Source organism: Trichosurus vulpecula, chromosome 7 (genome assembly GCF_011100635.1).
Source record: "Trichosurus vulpecula isolate mTriVul1 chromosome 7, mTriVul1.pri, whole genome shotgun sequence".
Taxonomy (NCBI): Eukaryota; Metazoa; Chordata; class Mammalia; order Diprotodontia; family Phalangeridae; genus Trichosurus; species Trichosurus vulpecula.
This window is the reverse complement of record NC_050579.1, coordinates 46,434,697-46,454,996: the sequence shown is the minus strand read 5'-3', so window position 1 is coordinate 46,454,996 and position 20,300 is coordinate 46,434,697. Positions and strand designations below refer to the sequence as shown.

Here is a 20,300-nt window from a genome sequence, read left to right as displayed (position 1 = left end):
GATACGGCACATCACGTCTGATGCTCATTTGAACCCTGAGAGGGAAGGCGCTATTATTATCCCTATTTCACACACGAGGAAACCGAGGCCCAGGGTCGCACAGCTAGTAAGCGTCTGAGTCATACGTGATCTCGGGTCTTTCCAGCTCCAGGCCCAGCGCTCCGTATCCAGCGAGCCGCTTAGCGGTCACAAGCTAAGGCTAGAGAAGATAAACTGGAAATATACCCAACAAAATCCCACCCTCCTCAGGCAAGTCCTTCTGCAGTGCAGATTCCAAGAAACTGTTTGAGTGAAGACCCCTGCCCTTCTTAGAGTAGCACGGAACACCAAACCAGTGATGTGATGATGATCTGACCTTTCCCCAATGCCAGCTGCCCAACAAACAGGGTAACAATGGGCTCAATCCTAACTCTTCTTGGCAGCAAAAAGAGTGTCCATTTGGAGTTTATCCTGTTGGATAGTGTGACGCATTGTTCTAAACTTAACTTTCGGCAAGAGTGCTTTCCAATTTCCCCATTGTTTTTGTCCAATAGTAAGTATTTACCAAAGTAACGTAAGTCTTTGAGTTTATCAGACACTACCGTATGTATATTTGTTTGCTTCTATATATTGGGTACCAAATTTCTTCCATTGGTATCTTTCCTGTGCTCTCCTCTTTCTCTTTCTCTCTGGCTCTCTCTCTTTTAACTAGTACCAAATCATTTTAATGATCGCTACTTTTTAGTACAGTTGTTTAGTACACTTCTCTTCCTACTTTATTTCACTAGTTATCCTGAAGATTTTCTTAACCTTTGTTCCTCCGTATGAATTTCATTATTATTTTTTTCTAGCTTTACAAAATATTTTTGGTAGTTTGATTAGCATGACCCTGGATAAGTAAAATTATACAAGTAGTATTGTCATTTTTATTATATTGATTCAATCTACCTATGCATAATTAACATTTCTCCAATTATTTAGATATGTTTTTGTTTCTGGAAAATGTGTTTTGTAGTTGGATTCAGACATTTCCCTGGTGAATCTTGGTAGATATACTTGACCAAATTTTTATAGTTTCTATGGTTATTTGGAATCAAATTTCTCTTTTTAAGCTTTTCCTGCTACATTCTGCTGATAATATGAAGGAATGCTGATGAGTTATGTGGACTTATTTTATATCCTGAAACTTTGTTGAAGTTATTACTTTAATTAACCTTTTGTTGATTGTCTAGGGGTCTCTAAGTAAATCATATCATTTGTTTCCTCTTTGTCTATGCTTAGTCTCTCAATTTCTTTTTTTTTTTTTTTGGCTTATTGCTTGCTAAAACTAGCATTTCTAGAACTATGTTAAATAGCAGTGGTAATTAAGAGGCACCCTTGCTTTATCCCTGCTATCCCAAAGGCCTCTAATTTTCCACCATTAAATATAACATTTGCTCTTGAAATTAGGTAGATATTATTTACAATATGAAGAAGAGTTCATTAATTTCTACGATTTCTATACTTTTTTTAAAAGGTTGTTGAATTTTGTCAAAAGTCTTTTCAGCATCTACTGATATAAAAATATGGTTATTATATATGTATTAACACTGTTTATTATATTTAATCTCCTTATGTTGAATAAACCCTACATTCCTGGTCTAAATCTAACTTGATCATAAGGTATAATCTTTATAATATGTTGCTGTAGCCTATTGCTAAAATGTTATTTTTAAAACTATCAACATTCACTAGCAATTTGCTTCCTCTGCTTTGTCTCTCCCCAGTTTAGGTATCGAAATAATATTTTTATTATATAAAGATACTGGAAAAGTGCTTTCTTTTCTTATTTTTGAAAACTGTTTATGTAGTATTGTAATTAATTGTTCTTTGAATACTTAATAGAATTCACTTGTAAACCTATATGCTCCTGGAAATTTTTTTCCCCTCTGGGAGCATATTTAGGGCTTATTAAATTTCTTTTTTCTGATATTAGGTTATTTAAAGAGTGCTTCTTCTTTTATTAATCCGGATATCATATAATTTGTAAGTATTCATGTATTTTCTCTAAGTTGTCAGTTTTGTAGGCATGTAATTGCAAGAAATAGTTTTTGATAATGTCCTTCATTTCCTCTTCAATTTTTCTTCCTCTTTCTTCCTTTCTGATCCAAACAATTTGGCTTTCCTCTTTTTAAAAAAAAAAAAACAAGTTGGTTAATTGTTTATGTAGTTTATTCATTCTCTGCCCTCCCCCCCATCAAAATAAAAGACAGCTCCAAAGTTTTAGCAATTTCATGTTCTTTTTGCTTTCAACTATATTAATCTCTCCTTTAATTTTTGAAATTATTGATACTTGGGGATTTTTGATTTATTGTTTTTAAAGTTTTTAAATTACATGCCCAAATGGTTTGTTCTTTCCTTTCCTTACCTACAGAGATATCAATTTTCCCCTCAGAATTATTTTAACTGCATCCCACAAGTTTTACGTGTTGTTTCATCATAATTTCATTGAAGAAATTTCTAAAAATATCCTGATAGCTGTATTTCAATAAAATAGATTTCCTCAGTAAATTTACATGTTCTATTTTATGCATTTTAAAACATTATTCTGAAAAGGGATTCAGGGTTCCATGACAAAAAAAAACCCTCTTCTGTCTCGTCAGCTTGCCAATTAAAGGCAGGTCAAGATCCATATAGGATCATACTATACTGATCCTCCAGAGGTGCAAACATAAATAATTCAACAAATAAGAGCCATTTAAAAAATACCCAGATGTAGAATGTAGGTTCTCCAAAACCAAAGAGCTCAATGAACCTTTAAGTTTCTTTCTTAATTTGTGGGGAAGCAAGTATCAATAGTTTCTAGTGAACTATATATCCAGAATCATCAGGTTTCTCCCTAAAAACTATAATTGAATAGGCTGGATCATGAATTTTCTTACATTGATTTCCCACACTCCTTTGGCTCTGATATGAGCCATCATCCAATCTACGGCTTTTGCTGCCATGGCCTCATCTGGCTGTTATCATTGCATCACTAATATAATGGTAGACCTCAATGTCCTCAGGAAGTAGAGCTTCTTTAAATCTTTGCTCAGGCTCTTCTCTTCCATCATGGCTCTGAGGTCAAAATGAAGTTCAATCCCTTTGTGACCTCTGACCGAAGCAAGAACCGCAAGAGGCATTTCAATGCCCCCTCCCACATACGAAGGAAAATCATGTCTTCCCCTCTGTCGAAGGAGCTGAGACAGAAGTACAACGTCCGCTCCATGCCCATCCAGAAGGACGATGAAGTCCAGGTTGTTCGAGGACACTACAAAGGTCAGCAAATTGGCAAGGTGGTCCAGGTTTACCAAAAGAAATACGTGATCTACATTGAGCGTGTGCAGCGGGAGAAGGCTAATGGTACAACTGTCCACGTGGGCATTCATCCCAGCAAGGTGGTAATCACAAGGCTAAAGCTGGACAAAGATCGCAAAAACATCCTTGAGCAAAAAGCCAAATCTCGCCAAGTAGGAAAGGAAAAGGGCAAATATAAGGAAGAAACTATTGAGAAAATGCAAGAGTAAAAATTTCATGGCTGTAATTAAATTTCTAGAATGAACACACACACACACACACACACACACACACACAAAGTCTTTGCTCAGTGTGTCAATTAGCATTTATTAAATGCCTACTATGTGCCAGATACTGTCTTAAGCACTGGTCTAATAAGAGGAGAGCTCCCAAATATTTAAGGAAGTTGTTAAATATTAGTAACCAGGTTATAATTATATCAGCTTCATAAGGATAGTCCAATTTCTACTGGAGATTTTGAGAGACAAAACATGGGGCAAAGAATACCCTTGCTCAGGTGGATATGGGTATTAGACTCCCTGTTTGGCTGTAGTTGTGGTAGCTGACAGGAGGAGGAGGAGGAGGGAAGGAGTATATTGTGGGTATGAATATTGAGAGTTTTGGGGGATCAGTACCTGTCTGGGACCTTACAGTAGCTTCTATGCCAGTTATTGTGGGCAAGGCTAAATGGAAGACCCTGGAATTGCCTGAAACATCTCATGGAGTTAACAATGAGCAATACTGGAGGGCAGGCAAAAGACATCTCTCTATTATAGTAATAGAGATGAAGGAGGTTGTTGGCATACTCCATTATACAGATTCCCCTTTTAATAACTTTGTGCTTCCAGTGATGAAGGCAGATGGAACCTGGTGATTAACAGTGGAATACTGGTAGTTGAATAAAGTAGTTATGCTAATTGAAGCAGCTGACAAGATCAGGAGATATAAATGGTGACACAGCATGACTGCTTTAAGCTCTGGAAATAGTACAGTTTTCTAAATGAAATCCACAATCACTCATGATAATCCAGACAGTTTAACAATTTGCAGACTATGCAATATAGTTGAATGCAAAGCCTATCAAGTAGGTCCCTCAGTACATACATCTTGGCCAGACACTCGGCCCAGAATCTAACAGGAGGAAGAAAACTGGCCAGATGGAGTTTTGGAAATTCCATAGCTGCTCCCTGAACCAAAAATCTTTTTCATACCGTTATCCATTTAGATAATGGATAATGAAGCTAGGTGGTGCAGTGGATAGAGTGCTGGGTCAGAGTCAGGAAGACCCGAGTTCAAATCTAGCCTCAGCCACTTACTAGCTGTGTGACCCCAGGCAAGTCACTTAACCCTATTTACCTCAGTTTCCTCATCTGTAAAATGAGCTGGAGAAGGAAATGGAAAACCCCTCTAGTATCTTTGCCAAGAAAACCCCAAATAGGGTACGGGAGAATCAGATATGATTGAAACAACTGAAAACAACAACAATATCCACTTAGATCTACGTATTGGGAAAATGGGGTGGTAAAGTGCAGAAATGGCCTTGGAGCCAGGAAAACCTAGGTTCAAGTAGCATCTCTGACATGTACTCTCTGCGTGACCTATGGTAAGTTACTTAACCTCAAAATGCTCTAGGCAACTCTCTGAGACTCTTTTTCAGAGAAGGTGCCAACTTTGCATTGGTTAGAGGGAGTTTCCTCACCCAGGAGTTCCCTATACTAATGAAATCACCAGTCCAGTCTCTGTGCTTATTCAATTAGTGTTGATATATGCTATATGGCTATGAATCATGGAATACCCTCATCTCCAAAAAGTCAAAATTGCTGGGGACTAGAAGGGCGATGGAGAGCTGGGCAGTAAGTGTCAATCAGTAGCAGTATATTACAAACAATCAAGGACTTAGAAAAGATACCTTATGATCTAAGAGAAACATGATCAGAAAAGGAGGTAGGGCTGTGGGGGATAAATGGAATAGCCATGTCGATGAGACAGATTGATTTAACAACTAAAGCTAAGTCCCCCCACTATAGGTCAGCCAATAGACATTAATTAAGTGCTCTGCTAAACACAAGACAGGCTCATCTATCTCTTTTTATCTCATTTATCTGGTCCTCTCTCCCATTTAATCATCTCCCCTACTAACCTGTAAACTCCTGAAAGGCAGAGACTTTGACCTGGTCACTCAATCTCTATCCCCTCACCTTAACCCTGATGCCACTATCAGGTTCAAACACATTCCGAGCATACCAATCAATAAGAGCTATGAACTAGATATGAGCAAGGCTGGGTCCTGCCCCCGGGGACCACCGGAGGTCTGTCAGTGTTGGCTGAGGGTCTTGGCCAGGCCCTAGGAAGCTGGCATAAAGCCAGGAAGCCAGTTTGGAAATGGGGATTCAAGCTCCGCCTGTTAGCACAGGTGCAAAGTCCCTGAGAAGAGAGCACTTGAGGGGGGGGAGAAGAGAAGAAGCAGAGCCTGGCCCTGGCCTCCATCTTCTCCCTGCCTCAGCTGCAGAAGCTTCATCAACTCTGAAGGGCCGGAGGACAGAGCTCCTCACAAGCACCCCAACAGTATCCCTGTGACAACAGTCACAACTGTCCACGTCAGGAAGCAAGGACAGACTAGGCCAATGAGGAGAGGCAGACTGGAAGCTTAACCAAAAGCCCCACACCCCACCTAAGGGGGACATCCTGAGGACCTCCAGGAGCCGTCACCCTTTTTGCCACACGTGCTCTCTAAGTTCAACTCTACTTTCCCAAGGGCTATGTATGGATTGGCAAAATAGTGTTATCACAGACTTTTGCTGGGATGTCATGTACCAACCATACCACTGTTAGTAAACACAGGTTTTAAGAACTCATTAAGTGTGGCTGATCGATGCCAACTGATAATGAGGGAAACCTGTTCTTTTTGTTTGTTAAGTGTTTTAAGTGAACTGTGTTCAGTTTTTCACTGGATGGAACATTTCTATTACAAGGTCCAGGGCTCCTTCTCCCTCAAGAAGAATCCCTGCAGATGCCCTCAAATAAAACTAGAGAATTTACTATTTCCTACCCCCACCACACACACATACCCTCCACAGCTGGCTCCGTTGGTACCTATATGCATTCGGGGTTCACTTGAAGCAAGCTTGATGAGTTCGTTCCATTCCTTCTGCCATTCCTCCTCTGTATACACAAGCCCAGACTATGAGAAAAAAACAAAGAAGTGGAGTGGTGATTAGGATGTTGATTCCCAAGGCCCCTTCATCTATATCCTACTCACATATCTTCATCTATATCCTTTATCTATATCTTTTCATTCACATTCACAAGTGATTTATACTACCAATTCAACTCAACTATCCAAGTGAATGGCAAAGGGAGCTTTGCCAAAAATAATCTAAACTGAAAGATAATACAAAAATACTACTTAATGGTTTGGGGATGCCATATGTGATAATGGGAACAAGTTTACCAACTAGTTACTAGAAGAATATTCCAATAGCTTTGCACACACTTACTGGAGAAAAAAAACAGACCTATTCCTTGTTCCTCACTGCCACTTCCAGATCCTCCCCTTCCAACATCACTCTAACTTCTTCCACCTGTACTCCAAACATATTTATCACACTAGCCAGATTCAGGGAGCAGTTTTCTAGCCCTCCCCTCCTCTTACTCTCCTTCTTTTCTCAAGAAGTTCAGTACCTGACTCAGTCACAGAATCACAAAATTTAGAATTGGAAGAAACCTCAGCAACCATCTAATCCAATGCTTAACTGAAAGGAATTCTCATTAAAACATTATAATTTTTTTTTTATTATTCTGAACCTGACAAATACAGACAGGAACTTTTTAATATAAAGAGAATAGGAAGAGAACTGTATATGAAACTACACATACTTATTATGTACAGCTTTCCTTTTTTAAAAAAAGCAAATATAACAAATTTGTCAATAGTTTCTAATCTATCCTTCTGTGTCCCTCTGAGCTTCATTGTGTTTCTCTTCTGTACGTTTTAAAAATGCTTCACTGAGCTCTATTCTCTTCTTTTGCAGCCGTATTACTTGCCCTCATCTCACCACAAACCAAATTGCATGTCCTGCCCCCAATAAAGCACAAGCAAACTAAACAAATCCACACACTGGCCACATCTGAAAATGTCGATCCCATTCTATCGCCTCTCAGAAGTAGGGAGCATGTTCCATCATTAGTCTTCTAGAGTCCCAGTTAGTTACTGTATCAATCAGTTAAATCTTTCAAAGTCCTTTTTCTTTACATTATATAAATTGTTCTTCCGGTTCTGTTCACTACATTCTGCATCAATTCATAAAATGGTTTCCATGAAACTGTCCCTTTCATAGCTTCTTACAGAACCGATATTCCATTACATTCACATACTATAATTTGTTCAGTCATTCAATTTACAGGCACTTACTATTTCCAGTTTTCTGCTGCAATAAATTCTAATATAAATATTTTTGTACACATATAAAATATTTCCCTTTTCTTCTCCCTCTGATCTAGTAAAATAACTAGAAGTGGCCTTGCTGCATTAACGGGCAGACACACCAGGTCAGTGACTTTTTGGACATAATTTCAAATTACTTTGAGGAATGGCAAGACCAGTTTACAAACCCAACATTGCATTCGTGTTGATGTCTTACCACAGCCCCTCCAACCACTGTCCTTTCCCTTTTTCATCAACTTTGCCAATGGTATGAGGTATCTTAATCAGTGTTTCTCTTATTATTAGTGATTGGGAGAACTTGTTTTCATCATAAGACATTTTCCCAAGTTTCTCTGAATAGGCCACATTAGCCATTTATTACAGAACAAAAATAATACATCATATTCTTATACCACATTTTGTTCAGCCATTCCCGGATGATGAGCACCCACAAAAAAGTAAGGCCATAAAAAACCAATTTTTTAATCAAATTCACAATACCTATTCCAAACCTTCTCTCCTCAAGAAACCTTCACTACTTCCCCACCACTCTCCCTTACAGCAAAGACTCTTACTTGATATTTGAGAAAATAAAGGCCATCTAATGTGGAGCTGCTTCTTCTCCCCAATTCCACCTCTCAAATATCATCATTCCCCATTCTCCCCTCTCTTGCTCCAGCCCCAAAGAAAGAAGTTCTCCTTGTTCTTGCCAAGTTCAATCATTCTACCTGTGCCCTTCCAAGAATTTGTGTGAAGATCATCCCCTGCCCCCCTTCCTAACCTCCAGTCTCTCTTTATCCCCTGGCTCTTTACCAGCTGCCTAATAACATGCCCAGATTTACTCTAGCCTTAAAAAATTTTTTTTGAACTCTCCATCTAATCTTGCCATCCTTCTCAAGCTCTGGCCATATATCTTTTCTCCTTTTCACTGATGAACTCCTAAAAAAACCTGGCAACAATCATTGCCTCCACTTTTCTCACATCCCACTCACTTCTCTCCATATTCCAAATCTGCTTCTAACCCTACTCTCTCCAGGGTTACCAATGATCTTTTAATTTGCTAAATCCCAGGGCCTTTCCTCAGGCTTCATTTTTTCTAACCATCCCCTCCTCCTACATACTTTCTTCACTCTGTATTTCCGTGACACTGTTCTCTACTGGTTCACTTCTTTACCTGACAATTCGTTCTCAAATTTCTTTGCTAAGTCATCATCCTTGTCTTATCTATCCTCTTTTCATAGTTATACCACAAGGCTTTGTACAGGCCCCTCTTCCCATCTCTCTTCAGCCTTCTTCTTAGTGATCCCAGCAGTTCCTGACTTCAATTATCATCCTTATACAGATGACTCCCATATCTAGATATCTAATCACGTCTCTTAAGCTCCAGTCCTGAATCACCAACTGCCAGATGGATATTTCTACCTGGATGTTCCAAAGGCTTCCAAAACCATACAGCCTACCTTTAACTCCCTTAAGTCCCTTGCTTCTGTCCAGGGCACCCCTATTCTTCCGGTCACCCAGGTTTACAATCTAGGAATTCTCCCCTTCCCTCATTCCTCTTATCCAGTAGGTTACCAATTCCCATCAATCTTAACTCCACAATATCTCTCATATCTCCCCTTCCTTCACTCACACTAAACCACCCTCATTCAGGCCCTCATCACCTCTTACCCAGACTCTACAATAGTCTCTTATCTGGTCTTCCCACTTTCAATCTCTCCCTCTATAAGTCCTCCACACAGCAACCAAAATGCTGTTGCTACCCACATCATTATTCTGCTGCTTAAAACATATCAATGACTCCCCGTTGCCTCTAGAATAAAATACCAAGTCCTCTGTTCAATATTTAAAGCCGTTCACAATCTGACTCCAAGTTATCTTTCCATTTTTTCACATATTCCCCCTCACTCCATATTTCAACCCACTCAATGCTTCCTAAGCATGACCTTTCGTCTTCCACCTCTGTGCCTCCGCAGAAGCTAGCCCCAATGCCTGGAATAACAATAGCTAACGTTCATATAGTGTCTGCCATGTGCCGGCACTGTGCTAAGCACTTTACAAATATTATCTCATTTGATCCTCACAACGACCTGGGAGGTAGGAGCTATGATTATCCCCATTTTACAGATGAGGAAACTAAGGCAGACAGGAAGGGAAGTGACGTTCCAGGGTCACACAGCTAGTAAGTGTCTGAGTATTCAGGTAATGCTGACTATAAGCCCAGCATTCTATATCCACTGCATAACCCCCCTGCCTAGAATATTCTCTTTCCTCACCTCTACACTCTTGGAGTATCTAGCTTCCTTCAAGCTTAGTTCTTTTTTATCTTTGTATCGCCAGCACCTAACTATGCCCAGCACACAGTAGGCACCTAATAAATGTTACTGGATTGAATTAAATGATGAGAGAGAAACATCTCAGATATGGGGACAAGTCTTTCTTCAATTAAAAACAAGCAAAAGGAAACTGAGAGGCAGCATTGGGTAATGGATAGAAAGCCTTCTGGAGAGTCAGAAAAACCTGGATTCAATGCCTTTCTTCTGATATACGCTAGCTGTGTGATGATGAGCTAGTCACCCAAGCAACTCTCTAAGACTAAGTTACAGACACTGCATCAGGGAAATGAGTTTCCAGGAGAAACTCCCCACATTGATGAAATCCCAAGTTTGGGCAAAAAGAAGAAAAAAATTAAATTAAGCAAATAACCCACAATTAAAGCATATATAGTTGATTGTATTACTAAAGAAAACCACATATAAAGGTCTTCCTTCTTCCCTAATTACTAAATAGGTCAGCTAGGTAGCTAAGTGGATAGAATGCCAGAATTGGAGTCAGGAAGACTCATTTTCCCAAGTTCAGATCTGGCTTCAGACACGAGCTGTGGGACCATGGGCAAGTCACTTCACCCTGTTTGCCTCTGCTTCCTCATCTGTCAAATGAGCTGGAGAAGGAAAATGGCAAACCACTCCAGTATCTTTGCCAAGAAAACGCCAAATGGGGTCACTAAGAGTCAGACACAACTAAAATAACTAAACAATAACTAAATAAATCTTGGCCACTAGGGGGAGGATCTTCCCAGATTACTAGCTATCATTAATTTCTGTTCATCCAATCCTTACACCAGGAAAGGAAAGCCCTGTATGAATTTAGAAGCTCAAATCTATAGGAAAAATCAACCGAGAAACACATCAAGTAAAAAAATAATAATAATTTCAAGTGGTGATTGTTTTTTTGGAGGGGGGAAATATAAATCACTCCATTCTTTAAACCGGGACACAACAAACACTATTCAACAAACATAATAAACAACATATTTCAAATTTAAATTACAGTCAATTAAAGGAGAAAGGTAGAAAGGTGAGAGAAGGGAAAAGAGGAACCAAAAAAAGAAGAAAGAGAAACACGAAAAGGGACTGACAGAGACATAGATCAGAGTGAAAGAGATAGACAAGAAATGAGGAATAAAAATAAGAGAGATGGATGGGAGAATAAAGAGAAAGACAGAGAGGCTTAATAAGTTTATACAAATGTACCACTTAACAGATGATGACCCTACTGACTGGCTACATATTTATCAAAGACCTGAAAAAGCATAGTTCTAATTCACTGTACTAAAAGTTCTTTCTGGATAAAATAAAATCCTCCATAAGTTCAGGAAGTTCCTCACATTGGGAACTCTCGAAACCAAGGAAATCAAAGGTTTGGTTTCCCCTCCACCTCCAAGAAATTTTTTTAATTGACATTTCCAAAATTTATTATTTTTTTGCATAAGTTTTGGAAATATGAGTGTTCCAAAAATCCTTTCTCATTTTTCAAAGAAAAAAAAAACACTTATTTATCATCTCCCTGAAAAGTAGAAACTGTCATGGTCCATTTTATAGAGAGAAAGGTTACCTACTTTCATGGAATAAAATCAATAATTTGTTTCACATCAGTAAGAACTTAAAGCTGTTCTACTTTTAAAGCTTGAGGCAATAAATGATATCATCTGTTAGACATTTCATCAACAAGCATCTGACTGCCTATAATGTGCACAGAGCACAGTGCCAAAAGTTCTGTAGTTGGGTGGTTCCCAGCTCCTGCCCTATCCTCCAAGAATCTGTGTTCTATGGGGTAATAGGAATTGTATACACCTTTGAAGGTAGCAAAAATACAAAAGCAGGAGAATGAGAACCCAGAAAGCTCTATCTTAGGGGGTGTGCCCGGACCACTGCGGGAAGGTTTTCCCATTTCCACTCTCCTACCTCCTTATTCTGCTGTGTCTGTTGCCACCTCCAACGCCGTCTCAGCGCCTCCTTCTCCACTCCCTTCTCCATCAGTGAGTAAAGTGCTTTACGGAGCATTAGGTCCCGATCATGGAAACCCCACATCCCTACAGAAGGAGAGAACTTGAGAAGGAAAAAAGGCAATGGCAAGCACTGATTGATTTGGCATAAACAAACTATATGAAGCAAAGTGGGCTGAGCCTCAAGTTCAACAACCATATATCAAAGAACAAACGAACAGAACAGAGAACTGTGTTCCTCCTGACGTCTGCTCCAAACCATTTCAGGTTGCTACAATTCCCAGCCATCATGTTTCAAGAAGGAGGGGCGGATCCTAATTTACAGGTTGTGAAACTTTTAGAAGGGCTCTGCCCCTACAAACCCCTATTAAAGAATCCTTATAATCAAGCAAAGTCTAACACACTAAAACAAAAATCTTAAAGAGCACACCCCAAAGAGCATAATTTATGCTGTTCAAGAGCTATGGGGTGTGTAAAAATTTGGGTCATAGCTATTTCCTGATACACTAAAGTGAGGTAACTGTAAGCAGAACGTAGCAGGATAAGAAGGATATGTGAAAATGTAGTTTTACACAGACCTATGGACTGCTGGGAAACCACAGAAGCAGAAAAGAAGGCCTGTCATGCAGCCACAGGAGATGGGGGAGACTGAGGGAGGGAAGGAAAACAGTTCTTTGGACAGATGAAGTCTACCAAGAGCTGCAAGCAGTGGCTGCTATTTTAACTCAAAGAATCATCTTTATGGATTCACAATGAAGTAAAGACTATTGATTATGTATATGAAAAAGAAGAAAAGACAGACATACTTTTCATCCTGAGCAGTATGAAAGGTTGAGACATGAAAGGGGGGTGACAGTTTAATGCAGGTATGCTCTTTAATGGGGCCTACACTGGGCCTGCTTTCTTTCTGTCTCTAAATGCTTGGTCACTGAACAGGAGCAACCAACTCTATTTCCCCAACCTGGCTGGCCCAGCACTGATCCACGTGTCTCACCTAAAACAAAAGTCAGATCATGATGCACACAGGAGGTCAGACTCAATGGCTCCCCTCTCTGCAGGGAGGGACAGTCTAGAATCATTTAACTGGATTTCCTTCATGTCTAGGAAATTCAGTTGTGTCTTTTGACAAAAATATGATCTGCCCTTGGGCTCTAGAGTATTCCTTCCTGTTCCCCAAACTAGAAAGCTTGGAGGAGTTGACCTCCTCCAAGGAGACCAGGCCAGAACTCACCAAGAGAGGCTGCATGCAGGAGGCAATTTCCATCTCCTGTTGTTGCTAGAGGCAGAAGTCTTTGGCAGGTAGGGTCCACACTTACCCACCAGTTTAGACGCCCTGTAGAAATATGAAGGATGGCAAGAAATGGACAAAGTAGGTTAAATAATCATCCTTTCCTCCCAGCCCGTGTTTCTCTGTTCCTGCCCAAACTGATTCAAATAAAAATGTGAACAATCCTCTTAAATTCCTCAGAAGTCGGTCTGAAGCAACAAAGCTCAAATGGCTAGAGAGAAATGCTAGTAAGGCCAAGGCTGTGGGCTCAGTGCCTGGGTGGGCTGTGTGGCCAGAGAGAGCATCTTTAACCTCACTCAGCTACCTGGCAAAAACATACTGCTTACTATAAGATGAATCAGCAAGTGTCCTCACAATGTCAATAGCATACTTTTCTTTTTCTTAAAATATTTTATTGCTATTTTTTGTTTTTATATCATCTCCATTCCCCAGTATGTCCCTCCCTCCTCTCCCAAAGACTGTAACAAAGACTAAAAGGGGAGAAAACAGTTCATCAAAACTAATCAACAAAGTCCAACACGAACATGCAGCATGCCACGACCCCAGGTCCCCTCCCCCGCAGAAAGATGGAAGAGGCGGCACTCTCATAATGGCACCACTTTCATACATGACATATATGGTAGCATATCGTCACAAAGATACAATTATAAGATGACCAAATTCCGTAAACCATCCACAAACCAGTGTCATTGCTTTATATTTAATCCACAGAAGACATAACCTAATTTTGTGGATTATCCACAGGGATTTCTAATACATAACTGGAATTACCCTCTCCCCAAACCCAGCACACTTCCAGCTGCCTCTCCCCACCATACAAAGCTAATTTTAACAATGACTTAAGTCACTCATAATTAGAAAGGTAAATCTGTTTATTGAGAAAAAAGTCACAGTGATCTTTAGGGGATTCCTATGAGTTATCTGTAACAATTTTTCCTTTCCACTAGCTTGGGTAATTGAGAGTTGATCATACTCGGTATTCATTCTGCACACTGCTTTGTAAGCACTTCTAATGCTCTCTCTTGCGTGTTGACTGAAGGCTTCTGGAGAAACCTTCCTCTATTCACTCACTGAGGCCTCAATTTTGTACATTATTGAGTGTACAAGGGAACATTCAATAAGTAGTGTCTGGCTGCCTATGAACTCTGAATGTGGTTAAATTGCACCTCATGCCCTGAACCTGAAGGCTGTAGGCCTAATCTTGAAGCCACACACCAGCCCTACTTCTCAAGAATGGTAAAAGGAACGACACAGATGAAGAGCCCCCCTTGCTGACCTGCTTGTTCCAGGGCAACCAACATGGACTGTTCGATAAGGTCCCTCTCGATGAAGCTGCGGAAATCTTCAGTGAATACAGTGAGGTCTGGAAGCTGGAAGGCACATATCGGCATCTCCAGAGGGTGTTCACTGCTCCCCCCACTCCCACCACTAGAGGAGACATGAGAACGAGCTAGGGAGACAATGCTGGAGCTGGCATGAGAGATGCCCCGGGACAAGCGTTTCTCTGCAACGAGAAATGGATCCCTTTTAGAACATAAAAACCTCACTCCCTAACCAGAAAAAGTACAAATGCTATCAGAAGTGGTGATCTTTCCATTGAGATTCCAATCAGAAAGAAGCTGTTATTCCCATAGACTTAAATAGAACTTCAAAATTCCCCCTTCCATAGGCCAGACAGGATGGGGGCAGGGGGGAGGGGAAAGATATAAAGCAGGGCTGTCCAACCTTAGGTTTTTATTGAAACAACAGAAAATATATTTCGATTTGCCATTTTAGTGAGAGCTCTGCGGTAGCTCCACTTTGTTCACCAAAGCATTTATGTAAATGCACTGTGGGGGCATGTGGCCTAGGCCACATTTTGGACAGCCTTGATATAAAATATGTGCAGAACAAGCCTCTGACAAAATAGGAATATTACCCCAGACCCTGGAGCCGTGAAGTTAACACCAACAAAGTGACCAAATACTCATTCTTTCCCCTTCAGATCAGAACTTGCCTAGGTCTTTCCTTCCCTAAGACTGGGTCCTTCCAGCTTCCACTCCCCACCAACAAGGTCACTGGCCATTCCAAGACACAGGTAGAGTAGAACCTTTGGACCTCAGTGGGGAGCTTCTTTTAGACAGAAGATTATTTAAGCAACAAGGTCTTGAAAATAATTAGAAAAGAATTTTCATTTGGGGAAAGAAAATAACTGATAGCCTTATTCAGAAACTTGTCTGACTAACCTTAGCTCACTTTGTTCCCTTCATTCACCCCACTATTCTCTGGTACCTATTTGGCTTTTTTTTGTTTGTTTGTTTGTTTTGTTGTTTTTTGGCAGGGCAATCGAGGTTAAGTGATTTGCCCAAGGTCACACAGCTAGCACATGTGTCAAGTGTCTTCTGAGGCCGCATTTGAACTCAGGTCCTCCTGACTCAAGGGCCAGTGCTGTACTCACTGCGCCACCTAGCTGCCCCTGTGGTACCTAGTTGTAACAGCAGTCATGTACATAGTCAACTCTTGATTATACATTTTAATGCAAGAAAGCAATATGTGTATCATCCAAAAAATAATTATGTGGCTTTTGTATAAAATATATAATCGTTTTAGTCCAATAGATTTACCTAATTACATACTATTTCAATTAATTTTCATCCCCTGGATAAACAGGTAGAAAGGCAATGTTAAATAGAACTGCGATGAGTGGCAAGGGAGAAAAAGGCTTTTGTCAAAAATTTGCCACAAATAACATCCAAAATGTAGTCAAGAGTTTACTATAGTCACTTAGAGTACCTTAAAGTTGTTGGAATTCTTTGGGTTTTTTTCCACCCTGTGTACCCTATCTTGACCATTAGCTCAAGGAGTTCTAAATAAAGTTCTGGGGTTATATTTCTTCCTTTCTCTCCTCTCCGACAGAGCCCAAAACAGGGCCCCAAATACAGGCATCATCGAAAATGGCTGGAATACACTGACTTTGACTGAGAAACCCTACAGGCTGAATTCCTTGAGGCTTTCTTGCTTAGAAGAGAGAGGATGACATCCAGAGGGCTCTGCTGGCTACTGACAAAACGCAAAAGATATTACTAAATTCCCTCTATCTCTGTTTCCAATTCCTCCCTTCCCCTCCCCTAGTCCTTCTGCATACCCCTGTACCTTGGATAATGTCATCCTGACGATGGAGGGTGGGCCGGGGGGGACGAGTGGGCTCCTTTTCAGGAGGTCCCTTCTCAGGGGGTCTGGGGCCACCTCGACCCTCACTGAAGGGTGGGGGCAGGTTCCCAGCATGGACCTGACGAAGCTGTTCAAAATCACTGAGGGCTGCACTTACATCCCAATTTTTTCCTGGTCAAGAGACAACACAGAGGGAAAACTGATCACCTGGGAATCAAATAAATAGGGGAAAGGCAAGGAAGAAAGTGCTACAGGCCAACATATACCGGGATGAAAGAGCATTCCTTTGCTTAGAATGCTTATTAGCATTAATGTGCACATTTTGCAAGATCCAGGTTGCATGTATTGATATACTTCACAAATGTCATATTAACCATAATTTTACAGAGTTTATATGATCTGGAAATATGTGGCTTGGGACAAAACACTGGGCCTAGAAGAGTATACATACTCCTTGCTCCTCACTCTGATTTTCGGATTGTCCCTTTGCTACAAAGGACTCAGCAACCTCTCTTTCTCTGAGGTTTCCTCCATCTATCCATCACCTATCACAGATGAAACTCTTGTCAAAGTCACCTAGCAATTTTCAAGCTATTGTCTTTCCTTTAACATTAAGTCCCATACCTGGGTCATAGCTTCCCTTCTCCACCTCACCTACTGCCCTCATACTTAGAAACTTCAAAAGCTGATGTCCTTTCAAACGCATTACCCCTCTCCCCAATTCGTTAACCTCCTAAGAACCAATTACCTCCATCTTAACACCTCAGCCATATATACAGGACTGTTCTACCTCTATGATCTGACATTACTTTCTCCATTAACAATCTCCTATCCTCTCTCTGTTTCACTCCTCCTAAGCCTATTTTTCATCCTAACCATGATCCATTCCTGTTTTCCCAGTCCATCACCTCTCCTCCAGCCTCAATATCCTCAACAATCCCACCACACCAGACATTAAGATCAGCTACCCTTGAATGGGACTTCCCAAACCCAAACCTGGATTACCTCCACCATCTGCCTCCTCTACTGCTCCTCATATGATCCCCTAAATGCTACTGAAGAAAGGAATGCGACCACACCATATGAACTCAAGATAAACTTAGGTTATTTAATCTTAACTGTGCCCTCATTACTATACAGCAAGATGAAAGCTTCATTCTTCCTTTACTGACTTTCTATTATACTACCAACAGCAGCTATTCCAAACCTTTTTTCTTCTCTAACATCCTATACCATATTCTCCTTGTTCCTTCTCACTGGCAATACAAAGAAAGGCAAAATATACATACATACACACATACATACATATATTTAGTTCCTGCTCTCAGCAAGTTCACATTCTAAAGGGAGAAATGTAAATAGCGAGGCACATACAAGATGTAAAAAGAGTAAATGGAAGGCAATTTGAAATCGGAAGTCCTTAGCTGCTGGGAAGAACAGGAAAGGCTTACTGCAGAAGGTGGGATGTGAGCTGAGTCTTGAATAAAGTCAGGTCAACTAAGAGGCACGATGAGGGGGCAGGGCATTCCAGGCATGGGTGTCAATTAGTGAAAAGGCACAGAAATGAGAGATGAATTTCAAGGAGGTCAGGGTAGCTAGACTGCAAAGTATATGGGAGGAGTAAGGTGTAAAAAGTCCAGAAAGTAGGGAAAGAAACCAGGATATGAGGAGCTTTACATGTCAAAGAGAGAAGCTCATGTGACTTGGTCAGACCTGTGATTTTGAAAAAATCATCTTTATGGAAGATGGACTGAAAAAGGAAGAAACCTGAAGGAAAACCAATTTGAAGGATATCCCAATAATCCTGGAGAGAAATAATAAGGGTCTTAAGTAGGGTGGTGACTGTATGAGTAGAAATGAGTATGTACAAGGGAGATATGAAGGTAGAAATGATAGGACCTGACAACAAATGTGAGTGAGAATAAATGAGAAGTCAAGAATGACACCCAGTTTGCCAGACCGGGTGACTTGGAAGATGATGGTGCCCTTCTACCACTGGTGAGGTCTTCCTAAAACCTACATTTTGGGGAAAGGCCCAAACCAGCAAATCCTGATTCTCCAGGATTCCAATGTGCCTCAGATGCCTTCTGACTCTACTCTTTCAGTACTTTGTCCCACTGAAGAGTTCTTCTAGAACCTCCATTTTGGGGAATGGCCCAGACTAGTCATCCCTTATTCTCTGCAATTAGCGACTACACCCTCAACTGGTCTCCACTCTGTTTTTCAGATCTCCTTTCATGTGTTGTCTTCACCCATTAGAATGTAAGCTCCTTGAGGGCAGGGTCTTTCTGTTTGTATTTATATCCCTAGCACTTAGCACAGTGCCTGGCACACAGTAAGCAATTAATAAATGCTTGTTGACTGCCAGTATTAGGGAAGTGTAGAAAGGAGAGGGCTTGGAAAGAATGTTTTGGACATACTGAGTTTAAGATGCCTAAGGAACATCCAGTTTGAAGTGTCCAAGAGGCACCTGGTGGGTGATATGTAATTACTCAGCAAAAAGACTAAGGGTGAATATACAGATCTGAGAATCATCTGCACAGAGACTAAACTCATGGGGGCTAATGAGATCATCTAGTGAGACAGGCTAGAACAGTGGCGTCAAACTCAAATAATTTTTCTGAACCTTTCTCTCCCCACCCCCTGGTATATTCCTCTTTCTTCTCTTTCCATTCTTCTTTTTAAGATCATCAAGACAATGAACATTTATTAGGCTCCTACTATGTGCAAAGCACTGTGCTAGGGGATACAAATAAGAAAAAAAAAGTCACTGCCCTCAAGGTGCTTACAATCTAATAATGGACGTAGACAATACACAAAAGAAAGCTAAAGAAGGGAGAAGGGATGGTACCCTACATGGGAGTATGGTGGAGAAATCAGGCAGAGAAGTCACAAAATAGTGCAGCCAGGTGACAAATGAGAACCACTCCTTGGCCATATGTCTAGACTCCCTCTATACCTCTTGATGATGATAGAGATTCAGAGGAGACACACGTATCATCTGATACTAAAATGTAAGCAGTTTATCCTTGTTTGGCCACTTTTGATTGCTTACCTTTCTGTGTTCATTTTGATTCCTGTATTTGCCCTTCAATGTTTATATAATGCTTTATTCTTTTCATCAGGAATGCTTATAAGTTCTCCATTTCATTAAAGGTCCATTTCACACACACCCCGCCCCTCCTCCCCCGGGGTTATACTGAATTTTGCTGGGTAAGTTACTCTTAGGTATAAGCCTACTATGTTCTTTGCTTTCTGGAATATCTATTCCAAACTTTCTGCTTCTTTATTGTGATGGCTGCTAAATCTCATATGATCCTGACTACAGCTCCTTGGTTATGGAATTCTTTCTTCCTGGCTGCTTGCTGTATTTTTTATTTGACCAGAAAGCTTTAGACTTTGCTATAATTTCCTAAGAGTTTTCTGAGGTTTATTCTATTTCCGCTTTGCCCTCTGGTTCTAAGAGATCTGGGCAGTTTTCTTCAGTCATTTCTCAAAATGTATTTTCTAGGGTCTTTTAGAGGCATGGCTTTCAGAGAGTTCAATAATTCTTAAATTATGTCTTCTCAATTTGTTTTACAGGTCAGTACTTTTTGCAATGGAATGCCTTATATTTTCTTCTATTTTTCTTCAATCTTTTGACTTTGTTTTAAATATTTCTTTTTTCCTCATGGAGTCATTTAGCTTCCATTCGGTTCACTCCAATTTTCATGTATTTGGTTGCTCGGCCAAGTTTCTGTGCTTCTTTCACCAAACTACTGATTCCCTTTCCAATTATTTCTTCGTTAGCTCTCATTTCCTTTCCATTTTTTTCCTCCAGCCCTCTTATTTAATTTATTAAAAACATTTTCAACTAT

General features: G+C 40.4%; 2 protein-coding genes across 3 annotated transcripts in view; one reads left to right on the top strand and one right to left on the bottom strand.

The window, feature by feature from the left end:
* The window catches only part of OTUD7B (OTU deubiquitinase 7B), a 77,466-nt gene that overhangs the window by 8,023 nt on the left and 49,143 nt on the right, over positions 1 to 20,300 (bottom strand). For both annotated transcript variants that reach the window (XM_036767291.1, XM_036767292.1), the window contains exons 3-7: positions 16,426 to 16,614; positions 14,570 to 14,797; positions 13,237 to 13,338; positions 11,965 to 12,092; positions 6,366 to 6,478 (exon numbers count right to left, since the gene is read on the bottom strand). In XM_036767291.1, the coding sequence (XP_036623186.1) occupies positions 6,366 to 6,478; positions 11,965 to 12,092; positions 13,237 to 13,338; positions 14,570 to 14,797; positions 16,426 to 16,614 (760 nt within the window). The remainder of the gene's footprint in view (positions 1 to 6,365; positions 6,479 to 11,964; positions 12,093 to 13,236; positions 13,339 to 14,569; positions 14,798 to 16,425; positions 16,615 to 20,300) is intronic.
* LOC118856788 (60S ribosomal protein L26-like) lies at positions 3,081 to 3,566 on the top strand. The gene has a single exon (XM_036767293.1). It carries the CDS (start codon positions 3,090 to 3,092, stop codon positions 3,525 to 3,527), a length of 438 nt encoding a protein of 145 aa, XP_036623188.1. The 5' UTR covers positions 3,081 to 3,089; the 3' UTR covers positions 3,528 to 3,566.